The sequence below is a fragment of the Gavia stellata genome, chromosome 7, assembly GCF_030936135.1.
Source record: "Gavia stellata isolate bGavSte3 chromosome 7, bGavSte3.hap2, whole genome shotgun sequence".
In the NCBI taxonomy this organism is placed as follows: domain Eukaryota; kingdom Metazoa; phylum Chordata; class Aves; order Gaviiformes; family Gaviidae; genus Gavia; species Gavia stellata.
Window position 1 is genome coordinate 37657544 of NC_082600.1, and position 27665 is coordinate 37685208.

General features: G+C 37.4%; 1 protein-coding gene across 8 annotated transcripts in view; it reads left to right on the plus strand.

Moving 5' to 3' along the window:
- GPHN (gephyrin) overlaps positions 1-27665 on the plus strand; it is a 301131-nt gene that overhangs the window by 121769 nt on the left and 151697 nt on the right. For all 8 annotated transcript variants that reach the window (XM_059820017.1, XM_059820021.1, XM_059820014.1 and 5 more), the window contains exon 3: positions 5251-5308. In XM_059820017.1, the coding sequence (XP_059676000.1) occupies positions 5251-5308 (58 nt within the window). The remainder of the gene's footprint in view (positions 1-5250; positions 5309-27665) is intronic.

Consider the following 27665-nt stretch of genomic DNA (forward strand, 5'->3'; position numbering starts at 1 on the left):
TATGGAATTTCTATTCTGTCTTTTCTGATTCTTTCCTCAAAGACCTTCACCAGTTTAGCCCAATACAAGGTGTGGTTCTTTGTTTTTATTGTGTCAGCTCTAATTTCGACGTCTAGGAATAGTTTCACTTCACTTTTGCAAAGGGATTAGAGAACTGGGGTGTCTGTATTACATGCAGGGTATGATGCAGACCTGATGAGACTGATGTTTATCGAAATTTGAATATATATTGTGGGACCTTTCAGAGATTATCTGTTACATATAAACGTGAAAAATTAAAGCTAACTAGTATTTAAAGTATTATTAAGTAATGTGGCTTGCTATAGTGTGAAAATACTGCCGTTTGGAAGAGAAAGAACTTGCACAGTAGGTCTCTATAGATGAAGTTTGTGACTGTCTTTTCAGCTTACTGGAAGTAGCTGTCTGTATATTTAGCTTTGCTCTTGGTTGGTTGAGTAGTTGTTCTGAGAGAAAATGCCATTTATGTTGTAGGATGTTGGATGTTGTGTTGTTCAACTGGAGAAAAAAATGTAATAAAATCTATAATAAAACTAAAATGTGTGAAGATGAAGAGTGAATCTGCACAAAAATTGGGTCCCTGGTGAACTGAATTCTGGCCCTTCTAACATGTTTTTTGCTGCGTTATATTCTGGTGTACAAAGCCGACAGTAGTTAATGCGTACTCATGCTAGCTGGTCCTTTGCTTTTCTGATTGCAGTGTAATTGCTTCTTGAAACACTGTGATCAGAAAAGTTAGTGTAAAATGTCCTAACTAAACCAGCCTGCAGAGAGAGGCTGCTCCCAAGAAAATGAAAAAACATATGCCCTGTGCAAGTCCTCTGTCACAGACTTTGTATCATCCTGTAGCTGAAATCTCCTGTGTGTAATTGTCTGATCTCTGTTGTTTCAGGTGTCAGTGATCAAATCAAGGATTTGCAAAATAACAAGCAAACTTCCAGACAGGTCACAATTGATAGTGACACTTAAATGTAATTCAGAGAAATACTCGAAATACAAAGTTTTCCTTAAGTTGGACGTACCAATTAATGCATTGATTTGCAGTTTGCCTTGATCTTCCTGTTCTTTCTTACCATTCATCACAATGTTTTTGTTTTTCTCACTAACTTTTGTGTGTGTGACATTGTGTAGTCCCTTACACTGTGGATTTATCTGACGGTGGGAGATTAGTAATAGCCATTTGGTAATACCAAACTAAATGCTTTCAAATTTCTTTTCAGAGTATTTACCATGCAGTTGGAATGAACTGGGATTTATGATTTTTGAGTGAAGAGTATGCGGCATGTTTCACCACTGGTTCTGCCTCTTAAGTTCGTTTGGCGAGTGAATTGTATGGCATAATACTTTGTGTGTGAAATTGAAGCTAATCAAGACATGTTGCCAGAAAAACAGACTTTTAAAATTTTATCTATATGTTATTGTTCACTACTCACAGGCTGCCAAATAGGCAGCTTAAATAATTTTTTCTCATAGATGCATTATTATATAGTAAAAACAAAAATTCTGTTCCTCGCATCCTTATATCATACTTATGACCAGTGGAAGAGTTCAGGCTATGTTAACTGGATCCCTCCCAGTGTGTGTGATGCCTTTAAAATATTCTGTGAAACTCATAACCAAACTTTATACACAAAGTCAAATGTCTGTATTATGTCCTATATAGTACCAGGTTTAACTGGCAGTCTGTTGCGGTGGATCTCTCTTCCAGGAGTTATAAGGTGGAGTGAAATCTAATGTTCTGAAATGAAGAAAGTATATGCTTCCTTAAAAACTTCATTTCAGCTCTGAGGCATTTATACAATTGTATATTTATGTGTCTCTGGTTCTTTTTCAGTTTCAAATTTGTTATTATTCATGTACATAGTCTGGATTTTCAAGTTAAAGATACCAGTGTAGGATTGAAAATGTATTAAGATAGATAAGGTGAGCTGGAGCTATAGGTGGAGAGATTGTTTATTTAAACAGGAACATAAGTTCTAATGTATCTTTCTCTTTCAAAAATGTGGAATTGTGGTAACTGACATTTTACTTTAAAATGTGCTACCATTTGGACTGCAACTTGGCAGATTCAGGATATGTTAAACTCTTGAGACAAAACTTTGCAGAAGTATTTTCAGAATATTATGCTGATTAATCGTTTAAGCAAGCCAGATGAGTTTACTGAGTCTATTATTTTGATTTTCAAAAATTTTTTCTGATGTATTCCAAGAAAATGCTTAATAGGTTTGCTGAGGGTGGCCAATAAAGAAATCTGCCAGGTGGAATTCCCTGCTGGTGGAGGGCTGGCAGCAGAGGCTCTGTCCTCCCTTTCTGCTAGAGGGTAGAAAGTCAATGAAGTTATGTTTTGGGTACTCCAGAGTGTGGACCAGAATGGATCTGAAAGAACTAAATAAAAAATGTTTTCTTATGGACCTCATTTCAGTAGCAATAGAACTGGTCATGCACAATGATAACGTGCACTGATCTGAGCCATTCCTTGTCACGGTACGATGAAGCAATCCTTCGTCATGATGTTAAAACCAATTTCTTGTAGCTATCCCTGGAAACACTGTTTGAACAAAGGTCAGATATAGTGAAGAATAAAAGCTCATGTTTGTACTTGCACTGGCAAAAAAAGTTTCAGTTCTCTCCCACTGTTCCCCACAGTATTCTCCTGGAGAAGCTGGCGACTCGTGGTTTAGACAGGTACACTCTTCGCTGGGTTAAAAACTGGCTGGATGGCCGAGCCCAGAGAGTTGTGGTGAATGGGGTGAAATCCAGCTGGCGGCCGGTCACAAGTGGAGTCCCCCAGGGCTCAGTTTTGGGACCGGTCTTGTTTAATATATTTATTGATGATCTGGATGAGGGGATAGAGTGCACCCTCATCAAGTTTGCAGACAACACCAAGTTGGGAGGGAGTGTTGATCTGCTCGAGGGTAGGAAGGCTCTGCAGAGGGATCTGGACAGGCTGGATCGATGGGCCGAGGCCAATTGGATGAAGCTCAATAAGGCCAAGTGCCGGGTCCTGCACTTGGGTCACAACAACCCCATGCAATGCTACAGGCTTGGGGATGGACGAGTGGCTGGAAAGCTCCCCTGCAGAAAAGGGCCTGGGGGTGTTGATTGACAGCCGGCTGAAGATGAGCGAGCAGTGTGCCCAGGTGGCCAAGAAGGCCAACAGCATCCTGGCCTGTATCAGAAATGGTGTGGCCAGCAGGAGCAGGGAGGTGATCGTGCCCCTGTACTCGGCGCTGGTGAGGCCGCACCTCGAATCCTGTGTTCAGTTTTGGGCCCCTCACTACAAGAAGGACATTGAGGTGCTGGAGCGTGTCCAGAGAAGGGCGATGAAGCTGCTGAGGGGTCTGGAGCACAAGTCTGATGAGGAGCGGCTGAGGGAACTGGGGTTGTTCAGTCTGGAGAAGAGGAGGCTGAGGGGAGACCTCATCACTCTCTACAACTACCTGAAAGGAGGTTGCAGAGAGGTGGGTGTTGGTCTCTTCTCCCAAGTGACTAGCGACAGGACAAGAGGAAATGGCCTCAGGTTGTGCCAGGGGAGGTTCAGGCTGGATATTAGGAAAACTTTCTTTACTGAGCGAGTGGTGAGACACTGGAACAGGCTGCCCAGGGAGGTGGTGGAGTCACCATCACTGGAGGTATTCAAGGAGTGTGTGGATGTGGCATTGTGGGATGTGGCTTGATGGGCATGGTGCTGTGTGGTGTGGGTGGGTTGTTTTGGTGTGGGTTGTGCTGTGTTTTGTGGTTTGTGGGTGGTTTTGGTTTTTTGTGGGTGTGGGGGGGGGGTTTTGTGTGGGGTTTTTTTTTTTTTTTTTTTTATGGTTGGAGTTGATGATCTTACAGGTCTTTTCCAACCTTAGTGATTCTGTTATTCTGTGATTCTGTAACTTTCAACTCCATTGATGCTTAGCAGTAATGGAAGTTGCAGAGGAAGTAGGAGAGTGCAATTACAACACTTTAATTGTGTATGATGAATTTGAATGCTGTAATGTCTGGATCCTGTCTCTACCTCGGAAATCATAGTTGATATTACTTGGAGCAGCAATGGACTTCAGACTTGACTTTTCCTATGCAGACTTCGTCTTCTGTCTAAAGCCTTCAAACCATTCATTTCTGAGAATGCCTGACTTGTAGAGGTGTGGCAAGGCAGGACTTACGGGGAAAATCTTGGTGTATTTTCTGTGTTACTCTCTTCTCCTGTTTTTAGGTTGAGTAAACAATATGTGTAATAATTTCAGGGTTGAATATAAGGAAATATATCTGTGTACAAATGCTGAAAATTGGAAGAAAAAATTCCAATAATAGGGAGGTAATACAAATACACATTTGATAGCTGTCTGCTGCTTTACAATAAATAGTTTCTTAAGTGATTTCCATTTCTGTAGGACCCAGAAAATGACTAGTGTTGCTGTGTAGATCCAGCAGGGAGGTCATTAGTGAGGTTATATTTTTAGGTCTGAATTGTCACTATCAGTGATACTGCTTCATGAAATGAAAGAAGCCATGTTGCATGTCTCTGGGAAAAATGTAATATTTACCAGCATTTACAGTACATGCTATTCATACATCTTCAGTATGTGAACTATTCCTTACCATAAACTTTTGCAGGATGTAGACAAGTAAGTTCGGTAAGTTCAATGTGGAACAAACCCCCCTATTTTTCTACATCAGTGCCAACTATATTGCACATCACCCACTTTATATTACCATTCATGAACTCCAGACACTTTTCAAACATGGAAGCCGTAGAGTCTGTGTGGTTTGTGAGGTCTGTACATGCACATCTAATTAAAAAAATTCAATTTCTAGAATTGCATTTGGTTGTGTTTAAGACTGCGTAACAGCTTAGTGAAATACTGAGCAGAAAACACATCAGGCTTCAAATATTTAAACTCATCCATATGGCTTAGACAACAAACAAGAAATCGTAGAATATGATGACTGATGGCCGTTGATATAAAGAATAACATCCTGGTGATAGTAATTCTGCCTGGTTGACCTAATTCTCATCTTTCAGGCTAGTGAAGGACACCTTGTTTCTAACATTCATGTTAATCACATAAAGATTTTTCTTTGGATAAAGAAGGAAAGGGGTTTTTTTGCTGTTGTTTTGGGGCTTCGTGGGTTATTTGTTTTGGAACAAGTCATGACATCATTAATATGCTGTGCCTTGTGTTGCTGATTTTGAGAACATTTTTATTCTGATTTCAGAGAATATTTTTCTTCTTCTGGTTTCAGGTTGGGTGGGACTATATCTGCATACAAGATAGTGCCAGACGAAATAGAAGAAATCAAGGTACAGTATTACTGCCTTTCAACACTGAATTTCTTTGCTTGGAGAGTAACAGAAATGTTACATTAAAAAGCCATGTTATTTCTTGCTTTGAAGTGTATCACGGGGGGGAAAAGTGTCTAAAGTAAGATTATTAGATCCATATTTAGGCATCTAAAATAGAGTTTTTATTTTTACAAGTACAATTTACCTTCATCTTAAGTTGACTTCAGTAGGGTTTGTTTGATGTCAAAAACTTGTGTAATAGTTATCTGAAGACAGATGCAGGACTACTGTGAACATTGAGTTGTATTTATTTTTTGTTATGAAAATATAAATGTTGCTTTTGAGATCAAATGCACATCCATTTTTTTCAGTATTGTCTGCCTTAAGAAGGGGATAGTATGAAGTCATTGGTACTCAAAATCATTAAAAGCTCTTTGATTTTAGGGAGTGACAACAATAAATACTGAAGTTTGCCTTCAGTGCGATGTGCATTATAACAAAACTCACTTTAGCTGAGTCCGGTCATGAAAGTACTTCAGCAATTTGTGTCCATTTTGTTCTTCAGTGGAATAAAAGATGGGTACTAGGTGGGAATTTGGCCTAGATTTGGTAGCATGGTCTGTGTAGCTGGTTCTTTCTTTGATTGATAGTAAATCAGTCTGACGTGTTGCTTGCTCATTGTGATTACTTAACACATTGTGCTGTTTCATATACCCATTTTCAGCTGTGCAAAGGGAGTCAAGAGTAGTTTAAAATCTAGTAAAGGGAAGTGGTTTCATAATTGTCTGGTCTAGACATGAATTTGCAGTGTGTAAAGTTGTGAGGCTGTATTCCTCCTCAATTAGCATCAAACCCCCTGTAAACAAATACAGTGACTGCCTGTATCTGTATCAGTCAAAGTTATCAGTCTGACATGATCAAAATTTATTTCTCTCCTCTGAGATTCATGGACTCTATCCTGAATTATCAAGAGGAGCATGATTTATTAGGGTAGATCCAATGTTTGGTAGTAGAAGGAAAGAAATAAGGTTTTCAAAACTTAGTGTTACGTAGTATTTTCATGATATTTAGAGAACTGCACCAAAACTACCAAAACAAAAATGACAAAAACCCTAAACCATAATCTTTTGCCTTTAATATAAGAAATCCAAACCCACTCACATTTTGCTGATGTTGAAGACTGAGAAAAGGAAGCTGATATTTCTGTGCAAACTGAGTTCAGTGAACAAAGGAAAATGGTATGCTGGGAAATAAGAAATAATTTTATTTTTAGGAACTTACTGTATTAGGCAAGATAGTCACAGGAATGTGTTTTTCCCCCCTGCCTGCTAAGGAGGCCTATTCTGATTTTTCAGCTCTTTCTTACTTAGCTGGTTTTTAAATGCTTGACATCCTAGGAAACAGCAAAGGATGGGTTACTCATTGATCTCAGTTGTGGCAGCATGTAAGTGTGGAAGGAGGACTGTATTGTTCTAAGTCAGAGCTATTTAAAGTGTTTGGAAAAAAATCATCTCCTTTACTTGTTTCTGGTAGCTGTCGTCTTGTTCAGGTAATGGGTTTTTTAGGTTGTGCCTAAAGTCAGCCCACCTCCCACACCTTAAATGATTGAACTTCTCAAGCTGTAATACAGTAGGTGTTATTCATAGGAAATAAGGCATTACTGGAAGATGCTAAGACACACTAGTAGTGAGTATAATGGACAAATCTATATCGAATATGGAAAAGTATTCTTTTGTATGTATGTATTTTGAATAGCAGGTGGCAATCAGGGAGACTGAGTATCCTGGCAGTAAATACAGGGGGAATCTTAATTTCTGAAAGGTTGTCCAAGCAGATTTGAGTAGAAAAACGAGAGAGGAGGAAATAAAAGAGAAAGCAAATGAGATTATTGCAATGTTACTTCTAGAGAGGACAGAATCTTCTTCCATGCACAATAGTTCAGAGTTATTTTGACTCACAACTGTCCCTCCCCTATTTAAATGTGAAATATTAAGGGGTTTAATTTGATTAAATATGCAATAATAGCTCCATTTTTAATACATGATTTAACTTGACAGGTTGCTGAATTATATTCACAGGAGTTGGAATATTCATGTTTTTCTGATAGTCCTTAGAAAGTAAACTGCTTGCTTAAATGGCAAAGGAGGGTACTTTATCAGGCAGAGAACAATAATTACTATGACAAATAAATAAGAGGTCTCTTTAACAGCCTTTCCATATATTCTAGAAAAGGTGGTAGATTAATCTCTTTTACAGCTCAAAATAATTTATGAGGAAAACATGTATTGATTTTGTTAATTCACGTAATTACATCTTAGGTAGAACACCACTGTAAGCAGAGACTGCATCTCTTTCTTTATGGAAGAGGAAAAAGTCTGTAAGCCTTAATATACCTGCTGGTTGAAAAGTATCTTTAGAAGATTAATGAAATGCATGTTTCTAATTGTATTAGTAATTTTAAAAATAACCTGTATAATATATATATGAGAATTTATTTGTCCATATTGCAATACTCATCAAATGTTAACATGTTTATAATGTTTCCATTCTGGACTGTTTAGAATATATTTATCCTTGCATGTGTGATTTTACTATGTGTATATATGTACTGTGAGATCATATATAGTTTATGTATTTAGAATATTGCCCGTACATATGTGTGCCTATTTCTTTGAAGGAGTGTATGTGGTCAGTGTTGGGTATAATCAAAGCAGTGCATCCCGCTTACCAAAATTAAGTAGTGTCTGGCATGCTTATAGGCATATGTATTAGGAGTATTTATGGCCGAAGCGATAGCATGTACCCTAACTACCCTCATGCACCTTACCAAGGTTAGGAAGAATTGTGCAGAACCAATCACTGCTACAGTTCCTCAGCATCTGTATCAGTCTGAAATGGAGTGTGATGTAACTTACCTCCCCTAGATTTTCATCATAGGTGCTTAGGCTCCCAAAGTGAGAGCACTCAGCAGGTAACCATATGAAGATACTGTCACAGGTTTCCCCCTGAAAACTTTTTCTAGAAAGTAGAAATGTCTTCTATCACAGGATCTTCAGGACCAGTGCTTGAATAATAGAAACTTTCAGAGGAGGAAGACCTGAGTGAATGCCTAAATGGATGTACTGCCATCTGCATTCCTATAATTTCTCTACACCCGTTAAAGCAATGGCACTTCATTTTCAGTACCTGCCGGTTTTAAAATACTGCAGGAACTGATGAAGACAGTAAATACAGGAATTATATCGTATTTCTGAGAAAGTGTCACTGTTTCGACTTTCTCTAGGCTTCTATTCTCATCAGAATTATTCATGCTGTAAGCAAGGAGCTTTTCAAACTTGCAAAAATACATTGACAGATTTCACCCTTGTTCCTTGTCCACTGTGGTATGTGTTGTGCCTAAAGGAGAGGTCTTCCAAGCCACTTTCATGTACATAGGGACTGGTGAGCATATCAGGCAACACTGGTTTTGAAGAACATTTTCTGGTTGGAAATTAAAGCAATTTCATTTGAGAGGAAACTTAACATTGAGAGCAAACTTAACATTTCTTTATTTCTAGTTAATGACATTCATAACAAAATACAATTTCATTTACAATGCAGAGTTTACCTCAAGAGTAAAGAACAATTTATGACTATTACTGATGAGGGAAAGTTTGTGTGATGTGCCTGTAGATAGTTTTATATGTCAACAGTAGCATCTTATGGTTTATAATACCATGAGAGATGCTCTTTTTGGTTGCAGCATTCTGTCATTACAAAGGAAATACATGAAGTTGTGAAGGACTGTTATTCTAGAGGAAGGCTCGGTGAATGAGAAGACCATTCATTAACAGACTTCTAAAAAAATACTTGGTTTGCCAGTATTCGCAAGTCAACAGCAGAAAGGAATTTAATTGGGTTTTTTGCTGGGTTTTTTTTTAAGTGCTTCTCTGTATGCTTTTCATGTAGGCATATGCACGCATTTCATCCTTTCAAGACCAGAAATGAATTTGGCAGCAGTTGTTCAATTCATAAAAGTAATATGCACAAGAAAAGAATGAAATACAATGGCAATCCCTGTAATACTTGTGGTATGAGACAGATATTCCAGTGTAGAGAACAAGGTTAAATGGTTACCTCCTCTGATAGTTAATTTTAAGAAATCTTGTTAGAAATTTTTCTTAGTACTGGTTGTAAATTTAGATGTAAAGCAGTTCTGGACGAAGATGAGAATTTTTTTTAGTTCCATTATCCACCGTTTCACACAGAGATGTACTTCATGCTCCTCAAAGAACACGTGTAATTCTTCTATAGTTGCTCTTTAAATGAAAGCACATATGCATAAAGTATTAAAGGCTGTGTTTAAGACTACAGACCTTTTCCCCTGAATAGTGATAGGATAGTGCTCTTTTCATCATTAGAAGTATGTGTTAATTTAATAGTTTAATATATGAAAATCCTTTTCATGAATAGCTGAAACGCATTCCCCTCAGATTGTCTTCAGTCTGTGAGGCAACAGACTCCAGTGATAAAGATCCAAGAGTAGAAAATTATAAAAAAAAAATGTGAGAGAGGGGGAAATAGCCAGAAGGAAAATGGGGAACACTGTCTTCTTAGAGGTCAGTTGCTCTAGATGACTTAGGAATTAATGAGATTTTAAGTTTTTGACACAACCATATTAAGGAACATCTTATGAACAAAGTAAGCTGATTTCAGTATCAGTGAGCTGCATTTCAGAGCAAAACTGGACTCTCTGCCTTCAAAAATACGCATCTTTGAAATGATTACAAATAAAACCAATCTATTCAGAGATTTTCTCAGAGATCATCTGGTTTGTAGACCTTGTGGTGTCATATACCTACATAATACTGTATGCCAGAATTTGTTCTTTGTGCCGGTAGGAGTAGCTGATGAAATTCATGCAATTTCTGTGTGCAGCCAAGAGACACTGGCCTTGGTCCTTCAAAGCATTTTCATGTTTATCAATGTGCGGGAAAAATAAGTAGCAATTTGTCAACAAGTGCGAGTTTATACTCCTGTATCAAAAAAAAAAAGAAGGTACTCATTAGTACTGTGGTGGATAGTCCCTTTGAACAGAATTGTGGTTCAAAATATTCAGGTTTCACAAAATTGACTTCATATCTTGATAGTGGATGGTAGGGCATTTAAATATTTCTTGAATCTTCTACAGAATCAACAATGCATTACATAAACAAGGAGACGTGCTGTCATCCCAGTTTTGTGTAGGGGTTTTAAGTCCTGGATCTGGTTTATTTCGCCATTGTATTGATGTTCATCTGCTAAGTATATCAGCATTTGCGAAGGGTCTCCACAAAATGTTTCCCCAAGATTTATGAAGGGAGGCACCACAATTTGGTGATGCTGAGATTATCGCTCTGTGTATCTGTTTGGATCCAGTACAAACAAAAAATAGATTTCCCTCCAGTGACCTTTCAGAGTAAGTTTTTTGAAAAGGCTCAAGCTGTTTCAAGTACACAGTCCCACCAATCCCCTTACTGAGAAACGTAAAAGCACCAAGAAGCTTTACTATTTAACTTGCAGGAAGGACAATTCTGGTTCTCAGTTTTTCTGCCAATGTTTTCCTTCTTCTGCCTCTCAGATTAGAATTACTAACTCATGGCATAAGAGCTCTTACTGAGTAGCATAACATAAAAGGATATTATCAATTAAATGTTTAATGAGTATTAACAAGAGGTATCTCCATAGACTCCAAAGCTTACAGATACAAGTTGAAAAAGATTTAAAGGCAATGTGTGATGGTCACATGTGTTCTTCCATGATTAGATTACTAGTCATGCTGGACTGTGTGTTGGCTAAAACTGAGGACTTGTCTTTTAACTCTCTTAACATGCACACAGAGTCTCACCCTCCATAGACAGTTTCATTGTGGTCCTGCCGCCAGGAAAAGAAGGTTTCTAATAGGATTTGCAAGTGCCCCACCCAATGACAAAAAATAGACACTATTCTGAGATCTCAGTTTAGCGTATGAAATCCCTTTTGATCTCTAACTTGGTTCTCAGGTTTCCATAAAGAAGACTTTCTTATGGCCATGAATCCAGCTAGGACAATTGAGAAGTGGGATGTGTTACATTAGAACAACTTTACGTCTCATCATATTTCCCTCTAATTAAAGTTTACCTGGTGTACACAGAGATTTCTTCCTGAGTTAATTTTGAAATCCTACATTAGCAGAGTCAGTCACTGATTAGTATTCTTTTTCAAGCTATGTATGACTCACAAAAAATGTAAATCACATTGTTTACATGACAGAAAGAACTTTGGGTTTTTACTTGCTGTATTAATCCTTAAATGATCTTACAGACTTTTGTTGTTTCCATGGTGAAGAGAATGAAGGGTTTGTGTGTGAGATGATGTGACAAAAAATGTGAAAAACATATGAAACAAAAAATTACTTTCCTTTAATTGTTTGTCTGTGTGTATGCATTCATGCTATAAGCACATTTATGAGTCACTTAGGCTAGAGATTTACACCCTTCACTGTATTGATAATATGCTTTTAGCTCTTTCCCCTCGATGCCATGCATTTGTGCTCCATTCTTTTAGTTCTTGTCAACAGCTGATTATTTATATTATATTGTATCATATTATATTAGATTGCTTCTAGTTGACTGTGATTTCATTATCTGTTGTGTTATGTCAGTTTTTCTTCTCATTAGTCCTTTGTTGTTTTAAGTTAGGTTTGTTTCTTCTAAAACTGATTTTTCCCCTTTTTCTGGAGAGCGCAGTCTGTGTTACACGGGGTTCTGGCTTAGAATCTAGGTTTTTGGTGACAGGCCTGGCTGTGCAAGCCTGAACCACTGTCCAGGCCCACTCACACCAGCGAAATATGAGTGTTTCATAAGAATGCCTTTTCTATTGTGGCATTTTTTTTCCCACCTATGAAGCCAGTAGTTGTTGTGGATATCGGTTTTGACTCTCGGGTTGTTTCTGCTCTGATAGGTTTGAGACTCTCTTTGCTTGAAGGACGTGACTGTTCTCCGTGCTATAGCTATTGCTGTCTCAAGCTTTTTGTATAGAAACTCCTTAGGGAGTACTCACTGAAGGGGCTTTTCATCTCTTTCTCTCATCTTTTGTGGATGATGGATGCTCACTGCAATCACAGACCTCTCAACCAAAAAACCACCTGTACAAAAAGAATGTAAAATGAGAGACGGCTGAAGTGTCTGTATCACTGTTCCCTGATTATTGGACAACGGGATTCAGCCCTGTCCTTGTGGATATTCCCTGGCATTTGATGGGATTTCTTCTAGGCCCAGGCAGTTGCTGCCGTTACCAGTATTACAGACATACTCCATTCTTCCCCTCTGCCTTGCTGCTTTTGTACTGTTTTGGGAGATGTACATGATGTAAACCAAGCAACTGGGGCAGGGGAAGCTGAGCATCCACTCTTTTTGGCATCTGGCACTGAAGAGGCCGATGGACTTTTTTTGATTTGGAAGAGACACTAGGAAGTATCTGGGGGTGGCCCAAATTTCTTTACATCTGTTAGTGATCAACCTCTGATCACTGTTAGGACTGCTGAGTGGATTGCAAGCACTCCCCTGCTTTCCTGGTAAGGACATCAAATGCCTAGATGGTCTGGCGGAAAGAGTATACTCACTAACTTTCCACATAAAAATAGGAATTATCACTTCTTTTCCTGCTGTCTTCCATCTTATGTTTCATAGGCTCTGTGGCCTCGGAGACTGCATGGCTCCTGAAATGACAGAGGGGACCACCTCACCAAGCTACCTTCCTCTTAAAAGCTGTCTTGAATATAGAAGATGCTGAAGTATTGTTATTAATTCCTGTTCTAATGTGCGAAGGATTTAAACTAATGCATTTTATATTTTAATGTGAAATTTGGTCTTACAAACATCCAAAAGAAGTTTAGCCTGTGTTTTGCAGATCATGGAATATTGCAGCATGGGGAAGGGAACAGCAGGAAGATAGTGCATCCATTTAAGTTGAAATGCCAGTGACATAAAATCCATTTTCCTAGTATTGTTATTTACTTTCCAAAGCAAACAAAATAGTTCTGCTGCAAAGAGGGAAGTATCTGTGGGATGAAAAAAGAAAAATAGCTGAAAGTTAATTTGCAAGGTGAACCAGTATATTGTTGATCTTTCAAGCCTTTCTGGTTACCCAGCATTTAAGCATTCTCAGTCCTGTTGCCCTTATGAGGGGAGATTAATGTGTATCAGATTTTTCATTGCCACAGTCCTGTTTGTCTATTAAATCTTTCTTCACCAAATACATTAAAATCAAACAACAAGAGATTTCAAATCTCTTGTTGTTTTCCAGCGTAAAAAGTATCTCTGCTTCTCTCTGTGGCCACAGTAACCAATTTTCTCTGACTTCCTCCTGGCTTCCTTCCATTTTCCATTTTTGCTAAATGCATATCTCTGTACTAGTCATCACCTGAAACCTAGTTAGGTCTTGGGGCATCTTCTTACTTGCTTTAACACAGTTCTTGTGCTTTTCATCTGACCTGGTATACTGGGCAATGTTTTCAGTGGCTTCCGTTCTCACTGGAAAAGTCAGTTCTTACATGGGATCTCACTTAGGCTGAATGAGAGGAGAAAACATAGCTCAGCTTCATTAAGCAGCAAATAGCTTTTGGCAAGTGTATAAGTAAATCAAGTTTATATAAAAGCCCTAATAATTTTCTATGTGGCCTGTTACATTAAGTTTTGTTTGGTTATATTTACCCTATAGGAATGTATTCTGGTGACTCGTTTTTGAGATCTATGAAGGAAATTTAATGTTGTCCTATCATAACTGATAATGTCATAATTGGTTAGGGGCTTGACTGACTTTGAGGGAGATCTACAGTATGATCTTTTCTTGTGGTAAATAGATTTCTGAAAGTTCTTTTTTTTTAATACTTGCCAAAATAGATGAATACTGGTACTGTATATATAGGAAAAAAAGGAGATCAGCTGGGTTTTTTTTAAAAAAAAAAAAAAAAACTCTTCAGGTTCTACAGCTATTTACAGGTAGAGTCCTAGTTAATTATGAAAATCATTATTTGTAGAGAAATTAAGTATAACTGCAAATAAGCATGTTGAAATACTGAGTGATTGGGTGGCAAACCATTGGATAAAATTCAATGGAGGTAAATGTTAAGTGATGTGTATGGGAGGTGTAAAAAAAAAACAAAAAAACCTCCATTTGCATAAAAAATAGGGGACTCAAATTTGACTATTGTGATCCAAGAGTGAGGTTTGAGATGTGTGCTAAGCTGGTTACTATTAGCTCAGTGTTCAGGAGCAACTGAAGGGGAGGGGGGGAAAAAAAAAAAACAGACTGTGAGGAATTATTAGGAAAACAACCAAGACCAGAACACAAAACCTTTTTTGTTATGTATGAGCCTCTGGTGCCCCACCATATACAATGGTGTGTGAAGGGCTAATCCCCCAATCACAAAAATGACACGGTAGGGCTGAAAAAGATTTAGAGTCAGATCATAAAAATTATCTAATTTATAGAACCACTTCCATATGAGGAACAGATAAAGAGACTGAGACAGAAACGTTCACAATTGGCACATTTAGTTGCATTTCAGCAACGTTCTTCCTTATTTCTACTGCACTTTTAAAATTAACTCTCATGCTTAATTTATGCAAATTGTAAGACTGCCTGAAAGCAGGTGTTGAAGCTTTGACTATATGTATTCTATTCATTGATAATCTACTGATTGTAAGGAAAAACAAAAATTGAAAAAAAAGAAAGGAGTTCCTAATAACAGAATGCATTCACTTAAAACTGCTGAAGCTGAAACCTTATCTGGTTATAACACAGCAGTCATCTCTCCGTCAGAAACTGGTTCAATAGATTGTATTTTTTGGAAAAAGATTTGTAACTGGCAGACTGCAGAGAATTCTGGTAAAATAGTGTAGTTGATTTTGCTTTTGTAGCATGTTTTCTGTTTAATGTTTTTTTATGTTGTGTTTTAATGGCTTGATTGGAAAAACACAGTAGGAAGACACCAAAGACTACACACTCCTCCCTGTGATATGCAAGCTTGTAAACTGTAGTACTTCAATCTGTGATTACGCCTAATTAAACTTCTTTGAAAATTAAAATTTTTTGTGGTCCCCTAATCCTATTAGTTACCGTATCATATGTAAGGTCAGCTGTCTAAAACAGAATAGGAAACATGAAATGTTTTTAACAGAAAACCAACCAAAAACTTCCTTGAAGGAAATATCATAAAGGGATGGTGTAAAATAGTGTTAACAGACATGTTGAACCATGTGGCTAGAGGCATTTTGTTTGCTCACATGCTTTTTTTTATCAGATGCACAAGATTCATCTAGATGAGATTTCATGCTAATGAGCTGTATCTGAGCACAGATGTAAAATGGAAAGTTTTAAGTGGATTCTATGTTTTATTGAGTATGTTGGGTAAGTGGCTCATCTCATCTCTGACAGTGCACAGAGCTGGAATGTTGGCTTAACTGATGTCCTAAAGGCTTCCATAAATGGATGTCTTTTAGCTAAACAAAATCAGAGCAAAACGTGTGGAGACGAAGTTAAAAATGCCTTCCTTAGTCCTAGCCACCACATCCCTAGTGCCAAGAATTGAACATTTATCTCGAGCCATGTCTGTGTTAGCAAGTCACACAAACCGATAAAATGCGTGTAACCATAAAGTAAAGCATTTGGTGCTGGAGATCCAGCATCCACATCGTATCTTCTTTGATGTTTTTTTTCAAACTACTTCTAGTATGATTCTGTGAACTGTGTGCCTGTTAACAGCTGGAGTGAATTACATGTGATGCTGAAGTCCATCTTCCAAATAAGTTTTGTGTGAAAGTATTCCAGTTATATGCTTAAAGACTACTTTGTGATACGAACCGAAGTCTGGTAAGCAGAGAGCTGTCAAAAGTGCACTGCCCTTTTGAACTAACAGGCTATGGTAGATGTGCCACTAGCCTCCAGCACATACATTCTCATACCACAATATATCAGGGTTACAAATAATGCAAAATTCATAATATAGTACCATCATTACCAGTGAAACACTGTCGTCTAAGCTAAGCACTTATAGAGTGCCCAGGCATGCTGGCAGGCTATTAAAAAAATAAGGTGGTCTAGACCAGTGGTCTCCAAACTTTTTGATCATGAACTGCATCATTAAAAATTTTTGAGCGTGCACCCCCCAATATATGTATATTCTAATATTTTCTCCCTGTACCCCAGTGGATCATAGAATCATTTAGGTTGGAAAAGACCCTTAAGATCATCGAATCCAACCGTAAGCCTAACACTGCCAAATCCACCACTAAACCATGTCCCTAAGTGCCACATCTACACGTCTTTTAAACACCTCCAGTGATGGTGACTCAACCACTTCCCTGGGCAGCCTGTTCCAATGCTTGGCAACCCTTTTGGTGAAGAAATTTTTCAATTTCAGCTGCCTCATCATTCTGACAAATTAGGTAGAATGTTAAGACTGCAAAGGTAACACATATATTCGCTTTCACCATTTCTGCATAGACTGACATTTCTATTTTCTCTTATTAATTATCATCTGCTTTGTTTCTGTTGTTATGCTCTATCAAAATAGCCTTGTATTTTAAAATTACAAATATTCTAACAGTTTCACTGTGGTGCTTCAGTAGCATGATGGCATAATCCTCTCTATTAACAAATAGCCTGATCACCTAAGGAAATTTATGCTGCTCAGTCCTGTCATTTTAAAGGGTTCTTCTGCATTCTTACCAGTGAAGTGGTCTTGGTAGTTGAACATAATTTAAAGTAAATGAAAATTACCTAACATTTATCATTCTGAACATGGAGTTATGTATCTGAGGATACCTTATGAAGGTAAGAGCTTAACATCAAGATGTTTTAAAATTCTTGTCCTTTGATAAAACAGAAAACAACCATTCTGTATGTATTTGAAGCAAGGAATGTCTTCTATATTTAAAAAAAAAATTCTACGGAATAATACTGTGTAAAAAAGGCAGTGTGTTTTTAAAAAAAAAAAAAAAAACAAAAAACCAAAAAAACCAGTGTCATTTGGGACACTGAAGCTAACACTTTAGTTTCACAGAGTACCTTGAGGCTGTAAAAGACAACAGACAATTATCCTCAGGCTGTTTTGAACTAAAGATGCTTAAGTTTAAAATCAGGGAACTGTAAATACAGAAGCTCCGAATGTCTCTAAGTAGTGTTCAGAACTGTGAATGCTTCTGTAGGTGGGAAAACCAAAGGAATTGATGTGTTTCAAAAATGAAAAAATGGGTATTTGTGAAGTATTATGCTCTAAGTGTAATTAAAGCTTTCACAAGCACAATATCCTCACTGAGTTGACTTCTGAGAGATCCAGCAGAAGAAATAAACAATAGAAGTGCACAGATAAAGGGAAATAATTAATTTTTCTGTGATTAAGTCCTTTCTGCAGACCTAACTATGGAAAGCAGTTAGGACACATTGTGATTGTTCAGCCAGTAGCTGATAGGCATGAAGCTTTAATGATAATGGCACAGTTCCCTACATTTGCCATTTTGCTTTAAGTAAAACAACTGAGATACATCTCATGTATTTGGGTGCCCAAGCACTTTTACAATATATTTTTATATTTACATATTTTATATGAAGTAACATACAGATTTTAATATAATATTTTTTGTGTGAGAGTGTGTGTGTGTATGTGTTCAGAGTATTTTGTGTTTCAATATTTTTGTGCACTATTTTAGTACCTTAAACACTTTAATCCTATATTTGGACAAATAGTATTTTAGCAGAGCCATAGTCTTGACAACAGCAAAACCTGAGCTCATTATGTTGCAGTTAATCTAAAACCATGGCAATCTCATAATACACAAACTGAAAAATAAAAGGGAAAAATAAGGGTTTTCCTCTGTGGTGGAATAAATAGCTAATTTCAGACTAGCTTTTGTTGAAAAGATCTTTAAATTCACTCTGCTAGATCTCTACCAATGAAAACAATACTGGACATGTTTGAGCACTTATATTGCCTTCTGAGGATGGCTAAATCATAGGTAAAGAAAACCAAAGGAAATATTCTTTCTATCTATCCTTATACTTATGTATTTTGAGTATGTCTGAAACAGGGAATGAACATGTGATCAACTATTTTCAACTTTTATCCCTGTTTGTGGCCTTAATTAAGAATCTGTTCTGTCATCAACAGGCACAACATAATTCTTCAAAATTAACATATTGGGAACAGGTTTTTCTCTGATCACCTAAGTCACTTCAACTTGTAGGTTTCAAAATCAGGAGTAAGATGCAGTGCATCAAGCTCACTGACAAATAGTATCCAAATAGCGAGTTTATTTTACACACAGGGTGGATAATAGCTTACCAATGCCAATAAAAAATAAAAATAACAAAATCAATTTAAAATTGAAACTGCGGTATAAACAATCTTTCTGCTGTCCCTTCTAGGAAAGGTTAATTTAAAATAGTTCTTGATATCGTTGCTGTCTCTCTTATACAAAACTCCCCATGAAAACCTGATCTACATCTCACCTCCATCTTAGATTATCTGCAGGGAACTGAAGGTAACATCCAAAGTACAGCGTTTGCGAAAGAATTAAACGTTTTCTTATCAGACCTCAGTCAGACACTGAAATCTTACCAAAGAACAGAGATTACAGATGAAAAATTTTCTACAAGTAGGTCAGTGAGAAATTTAGTATCTCCCTACAAAACCATCGTTATAATAAAAGGAGCCTAAAGGAGTGAAGTCTGTTTATTCTGTTAGCGTGCAATTATTTCCTGAGCAAAACAGTATTCTTTTGTCAGTACTGTAAATGAGGATGGCCAGATGTTATCTTGCTAGTTATGACCTTCAACTGAGTATATTTAAATGAAGTGGTAGTCTGCTTTTCTGTGCCGCAGTTTTATCGTGATTATTATTGGGTTTTTTTCTAAAGGTTCAAAAATACATGAAATTCAAATTTCCCCAAATCCAAAGAATGGTATAGAAAAGGAGCTGTCTGGCAAAAAATGTTTTTGTCTGTACAGTTGTTTTTCGTGTAGAGAGCTGTATACTGCTTATTCCAATGAAATATATTTGCTGTAGCCAATGCTCTTATGATGTTTTCTTGGAGATGTTTTGAAATTCTAAACATAGGAAACCCCCAAAATGCTTGGAGTTTCCTACTAAAAATATCTCTGCTTTTTGAGTTAGACAGAAGTGAAAGCTGGAACAGCAGCTAGAAACTTAATGGACTACTAAATGATCTGTGACATTTAGGAAGGCATAGCTACAGTGGCTTGGAAATCGTCTTCATTTTTTAGACTTGATCGGTATGGATGGTTACAGCTTCTAAACCAAAAGTTCTAAGTGGACAAAGTGTCAAATACGGTGCATAGATTCATGGGTACAAATGTAAAAGCTCTTGGAATGTTGCTACTATAAATTGTGGGATTCCTGGTAGACCTGATCTTTAACCACAAATTTGTATCTCTTAGCAGAAGAAAAAAATCTTTGATGTCTTTTTAATGTCTTCAAATATCACAGATATTACCAGACCTGGAGAGAGAACTCTTACAGGACAGAAAACACTTGCTTAGTATTTGCAAGAAAAAAACAAGGGCTTCTCCTTCCGTAGAGTCAGAAGTGATATGTTGAAATGAAAAGGGAATTCTGGGTGTGTGTTTGTTCTGCACTGGGGCAGGGGAGTGAGAGAGAGGGACGGTGCCAGGTTCTTTCTGGATCTCAGTAAGAAAGGCCTGACAACAAATAGCTTAATAAAATACTGTTTTAATAAGGCAGAATAAGAGGAGGAATATAGACAGCAAATAAATCTTACTCCCTTCAGATGCTGGGAACCATGTGTTTGTGCAGCATCGGATCAATCCCTGGATGGATTTCTCCACTCATGAGAAATTCTTGCTACAATTTTAGATAAAGGAAAGGCCATGTTGGGGGCTTAATTACTGGTACGGAGTGGGAACTGCCTACAGGCTCCTCCGTTACAATGAGGTGGCTGAGTCTGTCCTTTGGCCAAGGGGTTTGTGCAGCATGACATAGGCCTGAAGGCCATGCTGGACATGGAGCGCAGCACAGCCTGCTGTGGGAACTGCAGGAAACTGTTATGTGGATCACTAACTCCTTGATATACAGTGGTCTCCTGGTCAGGATCACTACAGTATTAGAAACATTATAGAAAGAACATTGTGTGGCCCTTAATTTCCAGAGGGCATTGCCCAGTTCTTGCTTACAGATAAAATTTATTGCATACTCTCCTTCATCCACTAATTCCACCTACTCCCTCTTACTGAAAATACTATCTGAATGACTCTGCTGCCTGTGTAGGCTCTTCGTCACTCTCCAGCACTGAAGTGGCAATTGTCTCTACAAGGGAAAGCAGTAGTCTAGAGATAACGTATACTGCATGCATCATAATTCTCAAAGTAGAATGCGTGGGAGATGATACAACTCTTTGAAAGGGGCAATATGGTATTTTTAATTATTGAGATGATTACTTTACTCTAAATTGCATTGAGCAGATGACTGTAAAGTGATTTTAACATGTCCAGAAAGGTAAGTTTTGCAATTAAAACCCCAAAAATTACTTATATAAACATTTTCATGTAACAGACCATATGTTAGAATAATATACTATTGTATATAAAGCAGGTGATACACAGTCAAAAAGACTCATTGTTTCTTATGCAACTTTTTTTTTGAAGTACACTTTTTTTTGAACTTGGGATTCTCATAAAGGTTACCATGTGTGTCCTCTTACATCTTTAAAATAACGAACAAGTACTTCCTAGTCCAGAGGGCTTTCCATGGTTTCACAACTCTAGAAATTACTCATGCTTTAGCAAGGAGGGTTCTGTTTCTGTGAAGCAGCAGACATTCCGTATGCATGAACTCCACTATCTGTCTGATTCAAGCGCATCAGCAACAATGGGAATGCACTTTTTTCACTAGAACCTGCTGTACCTACAACTGTACTCCTTAAACATTTCCATAATTACTGAGTCCCCCTGCTTATCCTTTTGGAAAACTACCTAAAAAAAAAAAAAATGTGTGTATATTCTCTCTCCTTTCTTTTTCAAGGGAAACAGGAGGAGAGAGGCATGAAGTATACCCATTTATGAAAGTACAATGAATAATTGCAATATCTGTGTGTTAATTGTAATGTTTAAAATGATATCATCTTCTAGATAGTTATGAAGGTTTAATATAAGCTTCAGAGAAAGTAAGTGAAAGCAATTTCAAAATAAATTTGAAAAACGCTTATCTCAAAAAGATTGCTTATGGTGAGAAATGTCTGCTAAGATTAGCACCATAGAAATCATTTGAGGTTTAGAACTTAAATTGTAAGAAAATCTTTCAGTAAAAAGGACACTAAGATTTGATTTGTCTTGTGCTAAGTAGTTGGAGTTTATAAATCATTAATTCCTCTTGAAGCAGACATTGTAAGGGCTTCACTCATCAACGACTATTCCCTCAGTGCTGCAGCTTTTGGTTCTGGCACAGGCCTTGATTTTGCAACTGAAGCATATGTTGCAAACATATTCGTTGCCAGAACACTTCATTAATTAAGCCATCATTCATTCAAGATTAAGTGTTAAGAGTGCCTGTATAGATGACATGCTTAGTGCAAGTGTTTCTTACTCTGGAATTAGTAGTATTTGTTTGAAAACTCTGTCACAGAACCAATAGTTGCAAATAGAACCAGTGTGTTGGAAATAGTGGGACTGGAAAGCATTTCTGAATATACCCAGACTTTCTTTGCAGTAGTCAAGACACTCAATGTGATTGCTGCAAGCATTTGTCAGGGTTGCTCTTCCTTTAGCAGAAAGCATTCTATACTTCTCTCATTCTGATAGTACTGATTAGTATTTCTTTTATGATGGTGGTGTTGGAATGATGGTTGGACTTGATGATCTTACAGGTCTTTTCCAACCTTAGCGATTCTGTGATTCTTAAATTTTAGCAAGTGAAGTTTGGCATATATCTTTACAAAAACAAGAGATGACAAGTGATTCTGATTAGAATCATTTTTTCCAGCTCTTCTCATTTATTGCTTTGAATTTTGTTCATGTCCTACTTAGCCTCTATGGCTCTGTTAAAATTTTGAGACTAGATTGAGCTAGATCACTTCTATGAAGCAGTTGCTTTATTAAGCTTCTGGTTGCTCCATTTGCAGCAACTTTATCAAATTAGGCAGACTTCTTACAACGTTGTCTCCACCTCAGTCAGTTCAGAAGGATATACTTTTTTATATATATAATCCTTGTCATAGAACAAAGTGTTAGCATATCTTTCTGTATAGCACAAAATAATTTCCAAGAACTTAGGACCTTAGAACAATGGAGATTACAATACAAAGAATTCTGCAAAAATGTTGTAGGTTGTTTGACATTCTGCATATTATTTTGCCTGAGAGATTTCCAATACCCATAAAGGCATGTTTGAACAACCTTAGTATCCTGGCAGATTTTTAGCTTCATTTATACCAGCTGCAGAAACAGTTGGAAGGTGATTTTGAAATCTCTTTAGGATTTTGAATGCTTTTATTACCACCTGACTCCAAGTAATTTCGTTGTTAGTATGTATCAAGAAAAAATGAACAACTTTTTAAAATGTTCCAAAAGAGAAATGACCAGAAAGTTTCAGCTTGTAGGGAAAGAAGTATTTTTAATGTGAGTTGTTCTACATCAGTTTTCACCTGAGTATAATAATCAGTTGAAATCTTTGATTGCAGTGGGATCGGCTAATGCTAAGACACCTCTGCAAGCTGCAATGGAAGCAGAAGATAGCTCATCAAATTCTATGGTAACAGCTTTCACTCAGTATTGTGTAATAGCTATAATCCTTTGGGCCTATAAGAGAGATTCTGCATAGACTGAATCCTGAAAAGGTCTTCCCTTTGAAGAGAACAGCCTTTTTAGTTCAGTAATGGATTGTCTTATAAGTGCCAAAAGGTTCTGTCACTACGTTTTAGTCTTTGGATGCTTATACTTCAGGGTTCAGGAATAAACAATAACCTAATCAGCAAGGCAGCCTATTACTAGTTCATTCTAGTATTCCTCTATTGTGCTCTATAAGAAAGAAGCAAGGGCTCGTCAGGAAAAGACTTTTTTCTGTAATGATCACAGTTATTTATTTTTCATTGCCTTCAACAGCTGTCAACGTGTTGTTTGCATTAAGGACCGTCGATGAATCTCAATTGATTTTTATCCTTTCCTTATCCCTTTTGAGAATCATTTGCAGGGTCTCCAGGATTACTCCTACTTAACAGATAATGGGGCAGTGCAGACAGTCTAATCAGTTCCAGAATACTCCAGTCATCTTTCCTGTCTTGCATATACCTTTCTTTTCGTTGTTTGTATATCCCTATCACAAGAATATATCAGAGCAGGAGGTCCATACCTTCCTTGTGTTTTGAGAAATAAAGGACACTGCTTATTTTTGGATGAAGGGGCTTTCTTCCTGATGGTTTATTATCTTCTGGAAGCTAAATCTGGCATTGATTATTAGACCTGGAAGGTCATGTACCATCTAAAAATGGTACACTCCAATTTGTTCCTTATTTGTCTGTGGTAGTAATTTTTCCTGCAGAAAAATAAATATCTTTGCATACTCACATGTAGTGACCTGATTTGTACAAGAATCCTTTCTCCATCAACTCGTACATAACGTTCAGGGTTCTCTAAAAATATGTTTTTATTAGAAGGATGAACACAAATAATTCCCATCTGATTTATATTCAGGAAGGAGATTTTATTGTTGGCTTGGTAGACTTCACCAAGGCAAAAGAACACTTCTCTGAAACAATCTGAACAGTGCCAGATCAATCACAGATCACAATAAGATCATGCCTTTAGTTGTTAGGCCACGTAGTTTGTACATGCACTGGTTGGCTGGAAACATCTTACATTTAATTTATGCATAATAATTAGGTGTTAGAGCATGAATACAGCTGATAAATAGTAATCTTAAAATCTCTCAGCTAGTAGGGGGATCTATTACGTAATGACTCCATCTATGGAATTGTTGTGCTTGCAATAAAATAATGGTTACAATCCCTTATTTTCAGGATCTTCAAAATATGCTGCCACATCTTCTTAACAGATACTTTTCTGAATATTTAAATAGGCAATTGTATTGACAGTATTATTCACCAAAGATTAATCTGTGGTTGATAGCATCAAGAAATGCAAAGATTTCCTCTCTAGAGGGGAAGAGCATCTGAGTTGGTAGGGAGATGTCTTTTTAATTCCATGCATTTCAAATCTATGCTTGTCTACCAATACCTTTATTCTGTTGTGGTTAAGAAAAAGCAGTGTCTGAGTCACCACATTACTCCATTCTGGCTTGAATGGTATCGGTACCTGGAATTCAGGAGCTTGCAAGCGTCTATTCTAGTCATTCTGCCTTTTTCCCCCTGCCTTATCATCAATCTGTGGCAATCTCAGGACCCTCCATATCAAAGCACTAATTAATCTCTAGGGTAGTCCGTTCTTGCTACTCTCCAGAGTAATGATATCTAGTAGCATGAAAGTATCATCTAGACATGCACACTCTATGAGAAAATTGTATTTTCTGTACAAAGTGTTTGCTGCTGCTTTGATCTCAGCTCTTTTAGGTTATTTGTTATACACAGTTCCTTTGATGCCTTTCTGTACTTTGGTGAGGGTACTAGGTTGCTCTCTGGTTGAGTACACTCATGTTCTCACACCTCACAACTCATAGCTTCCTGACAGAGCCGATCAGGATGCATTGAGCTGTTCTTGACTGAATAGTCTTGGAAAACCACTGCATTATAGTGCTTCCTTCTCCCCTTTTGAGCTCTTAAATTCTTACTCCTTCTGCTTATGTCTATGAAAGTGGCACATCTGGTGATGGTTTTCTCAGCCAACTGTGAAGTATACGAGTCCTTATGGCTGCCATTTTAAATACTACCTTTATAAGGGCAGAGTATCTGTTCTTTGGTCATCTGAAATTCCTTCTTGAAGCAGTGCCAAAGTTCCAGAGCAGCCAGGCAATTACTCCTCCAGTACTCATTTCCAGATCTTATGCTTCTTTGATTGAATTTTATACTTCATATTCTTGATTTCATAAGGACTTTGTCATTTCTCTTCACAGGTCAAAGTCTTTTAGTTTGTTTCTTTGCTTGTTGCACTGTGGGAATATCCAGAAGTTAGCTGTCTTCACACAATGATTGTTCAGATGGCTTTCTGTCTCTGTGTGGACTCGAGGAACTCACACCACCCCCCCCCCCTCCATGGCCGAAGCAAACTTAGTATCTGTATTGTATGGTATTTGGACATTTGCTGTAAGGCCACCTGGAGTTCTGTCTTTGCTTTCACTCGGCATTATGCTAGTCTGATAGTATCCAGGGCTGTTTCAGCCTTCAGCGGAGTGATGCTGCAGTTGTTTGTGGGAGTCCTCAGGCCTTCTTCTGGGTGGTAAAAGGCAAAGGTAACTGTTCAGAGTGAGTCGTTGCGGGAATGTACATGCAGACTCAAAGAAGAAAGGTTACTGGTCAGTAACTGGTGTTCTTTGAGAGGTATAGTCTGCATGTACATTAGTCTCCTACCTGCCTTTCCCCTCTTTCTGAATCTCTTTCAGGTTTGATTGTGCATTTAAGAGGAGCTGAAGTGGTGGCGGATGCACTCTGCCCTGTATGTCATGCCTCAAGCAGGAAGAGGGGAGGAGCGAGAGCGCCCCTCCCGGACACTCCAGGGCAGGCCACCAGCCCACCCACTCTTAGACTATATGTATGGACTAAGTATCTCACAGTACAGCAGCCCTTCGTTGGTAGGTAAATCTTCTTTACTGTATTTTCACAGGTAAAGCAGTAAATTTTGTTTTAAAAACAGTTTCATTCATTGACTCTGTGGATGATATGCATGAACAATACACACGTGGGGGAATTTACACCACAAACTGCATTACACTGAGTAGATCCTTGTCTCTCTAAAGGTTTCATCTCTTGTCCTTTTTCCCCCCCGTTCTAACCTTTTTTTAGATATTTGAGTATTTTTCACTCTGTTCAATTTCTCATTTCCATTGAGAACTACACCAAAAATTGAAATTACGAAGTTGTAATATGACTTAAAAAGTAAAAGGAAATGATGTCTTACACAATTGTAGCTAAGTGTATGCAGTAACATGTACGATTGTATTTACTATTAGAAAATGAAGCTAGAAAGTGAACTGGGTTCTGTAAGAATCAATTATATTTTTACAATTATATTGTTTTTTTAAAACTTCATAGTTACAGAAAAGCAAACATCTGAGTTTAAACATTTTTTCCACAGCTGGGTTCCTCATGCGTGTTTTTTTTAATCACAGAAGCCTTGTAGTAATTTTTTAATCCACTGTACTTCCTGCCCATTAAACAGAACAAGCAGACGCAGGGTATAACCTAGCTTAAACTGGAGATGTAGTTGTCTTTGCATGCAAATACATACATGTAAATTCTGCAAGTGGTTATTTTCAACTATAGTTTCTAAGGCATGCAGGTTATGTGAGTTGAGGGCTATTACAGAAATATGGTTCTTACATGTTTGTACTTGGAGTTCTCCGAGACGTGTCGCCTTTGCCTAGATGATGGACATGCTTTAACCAGTTTCTTAGAGTTGAAGCAGTTAGTGTTGTCTTCGCAGCTCAAAGAAATTTAGTTGGTTTTTTGTGCCTCTGCCATTTCTATGGTTTTTATAAGATTAAGATGTAGTTTATCTGGGCTTAGTTACAGCCAGCAAAGTTCGGTAAAACTTCTGATCTGTGGTGCATGAGATACATGTGCTATAGATGTGGATACACATAGATAAAGTACTGCAAAGAACTCTAGTTTTAGAAAGGTACTGACTTGTGTGTAATATCAAGCTGCCTTTTCACATTCTGAGAAGAAAACCCTAAATAAACAGTCTTTTAAACCACCTTAGATGAACATTAATGTATGCAAAGGGGAAGAAAATGTAGAAAAAGCCATCTTGTTCTGCACAATGAATCTGAAGTTTATGGCTCCAAAACCAAGCATTTATATCTTGTGATAACAGGTCTTTGAAGTGCTGCTTTAATTAAAAAAAAAAAAAAAACAGAGAGAGAAAATTTCTGCTTACCTATTATTAGTGAACAGTATTGGATTAATTTAGTTGGTTTTATGCTTTTTTTCCCTTTTCATTCCAACTGCTATTTTAGCTTGTGGTGTTGTAGGAATAATCAGAGGAATATATATTATTAGATATCAAGATTCTCACGGGGAAAAGTAGTACTGCCAAGGAGGCATTATATTTTTCTTTAATTTTTAATTGGTTTCAAATACATTCTCGAGGAAAACATAGAGTTTTGGTAACAACTGTAATATTTATTTCAGTAAGTAAACATATTTTAGAGAGAGGTCTTTTACACATGACAGAA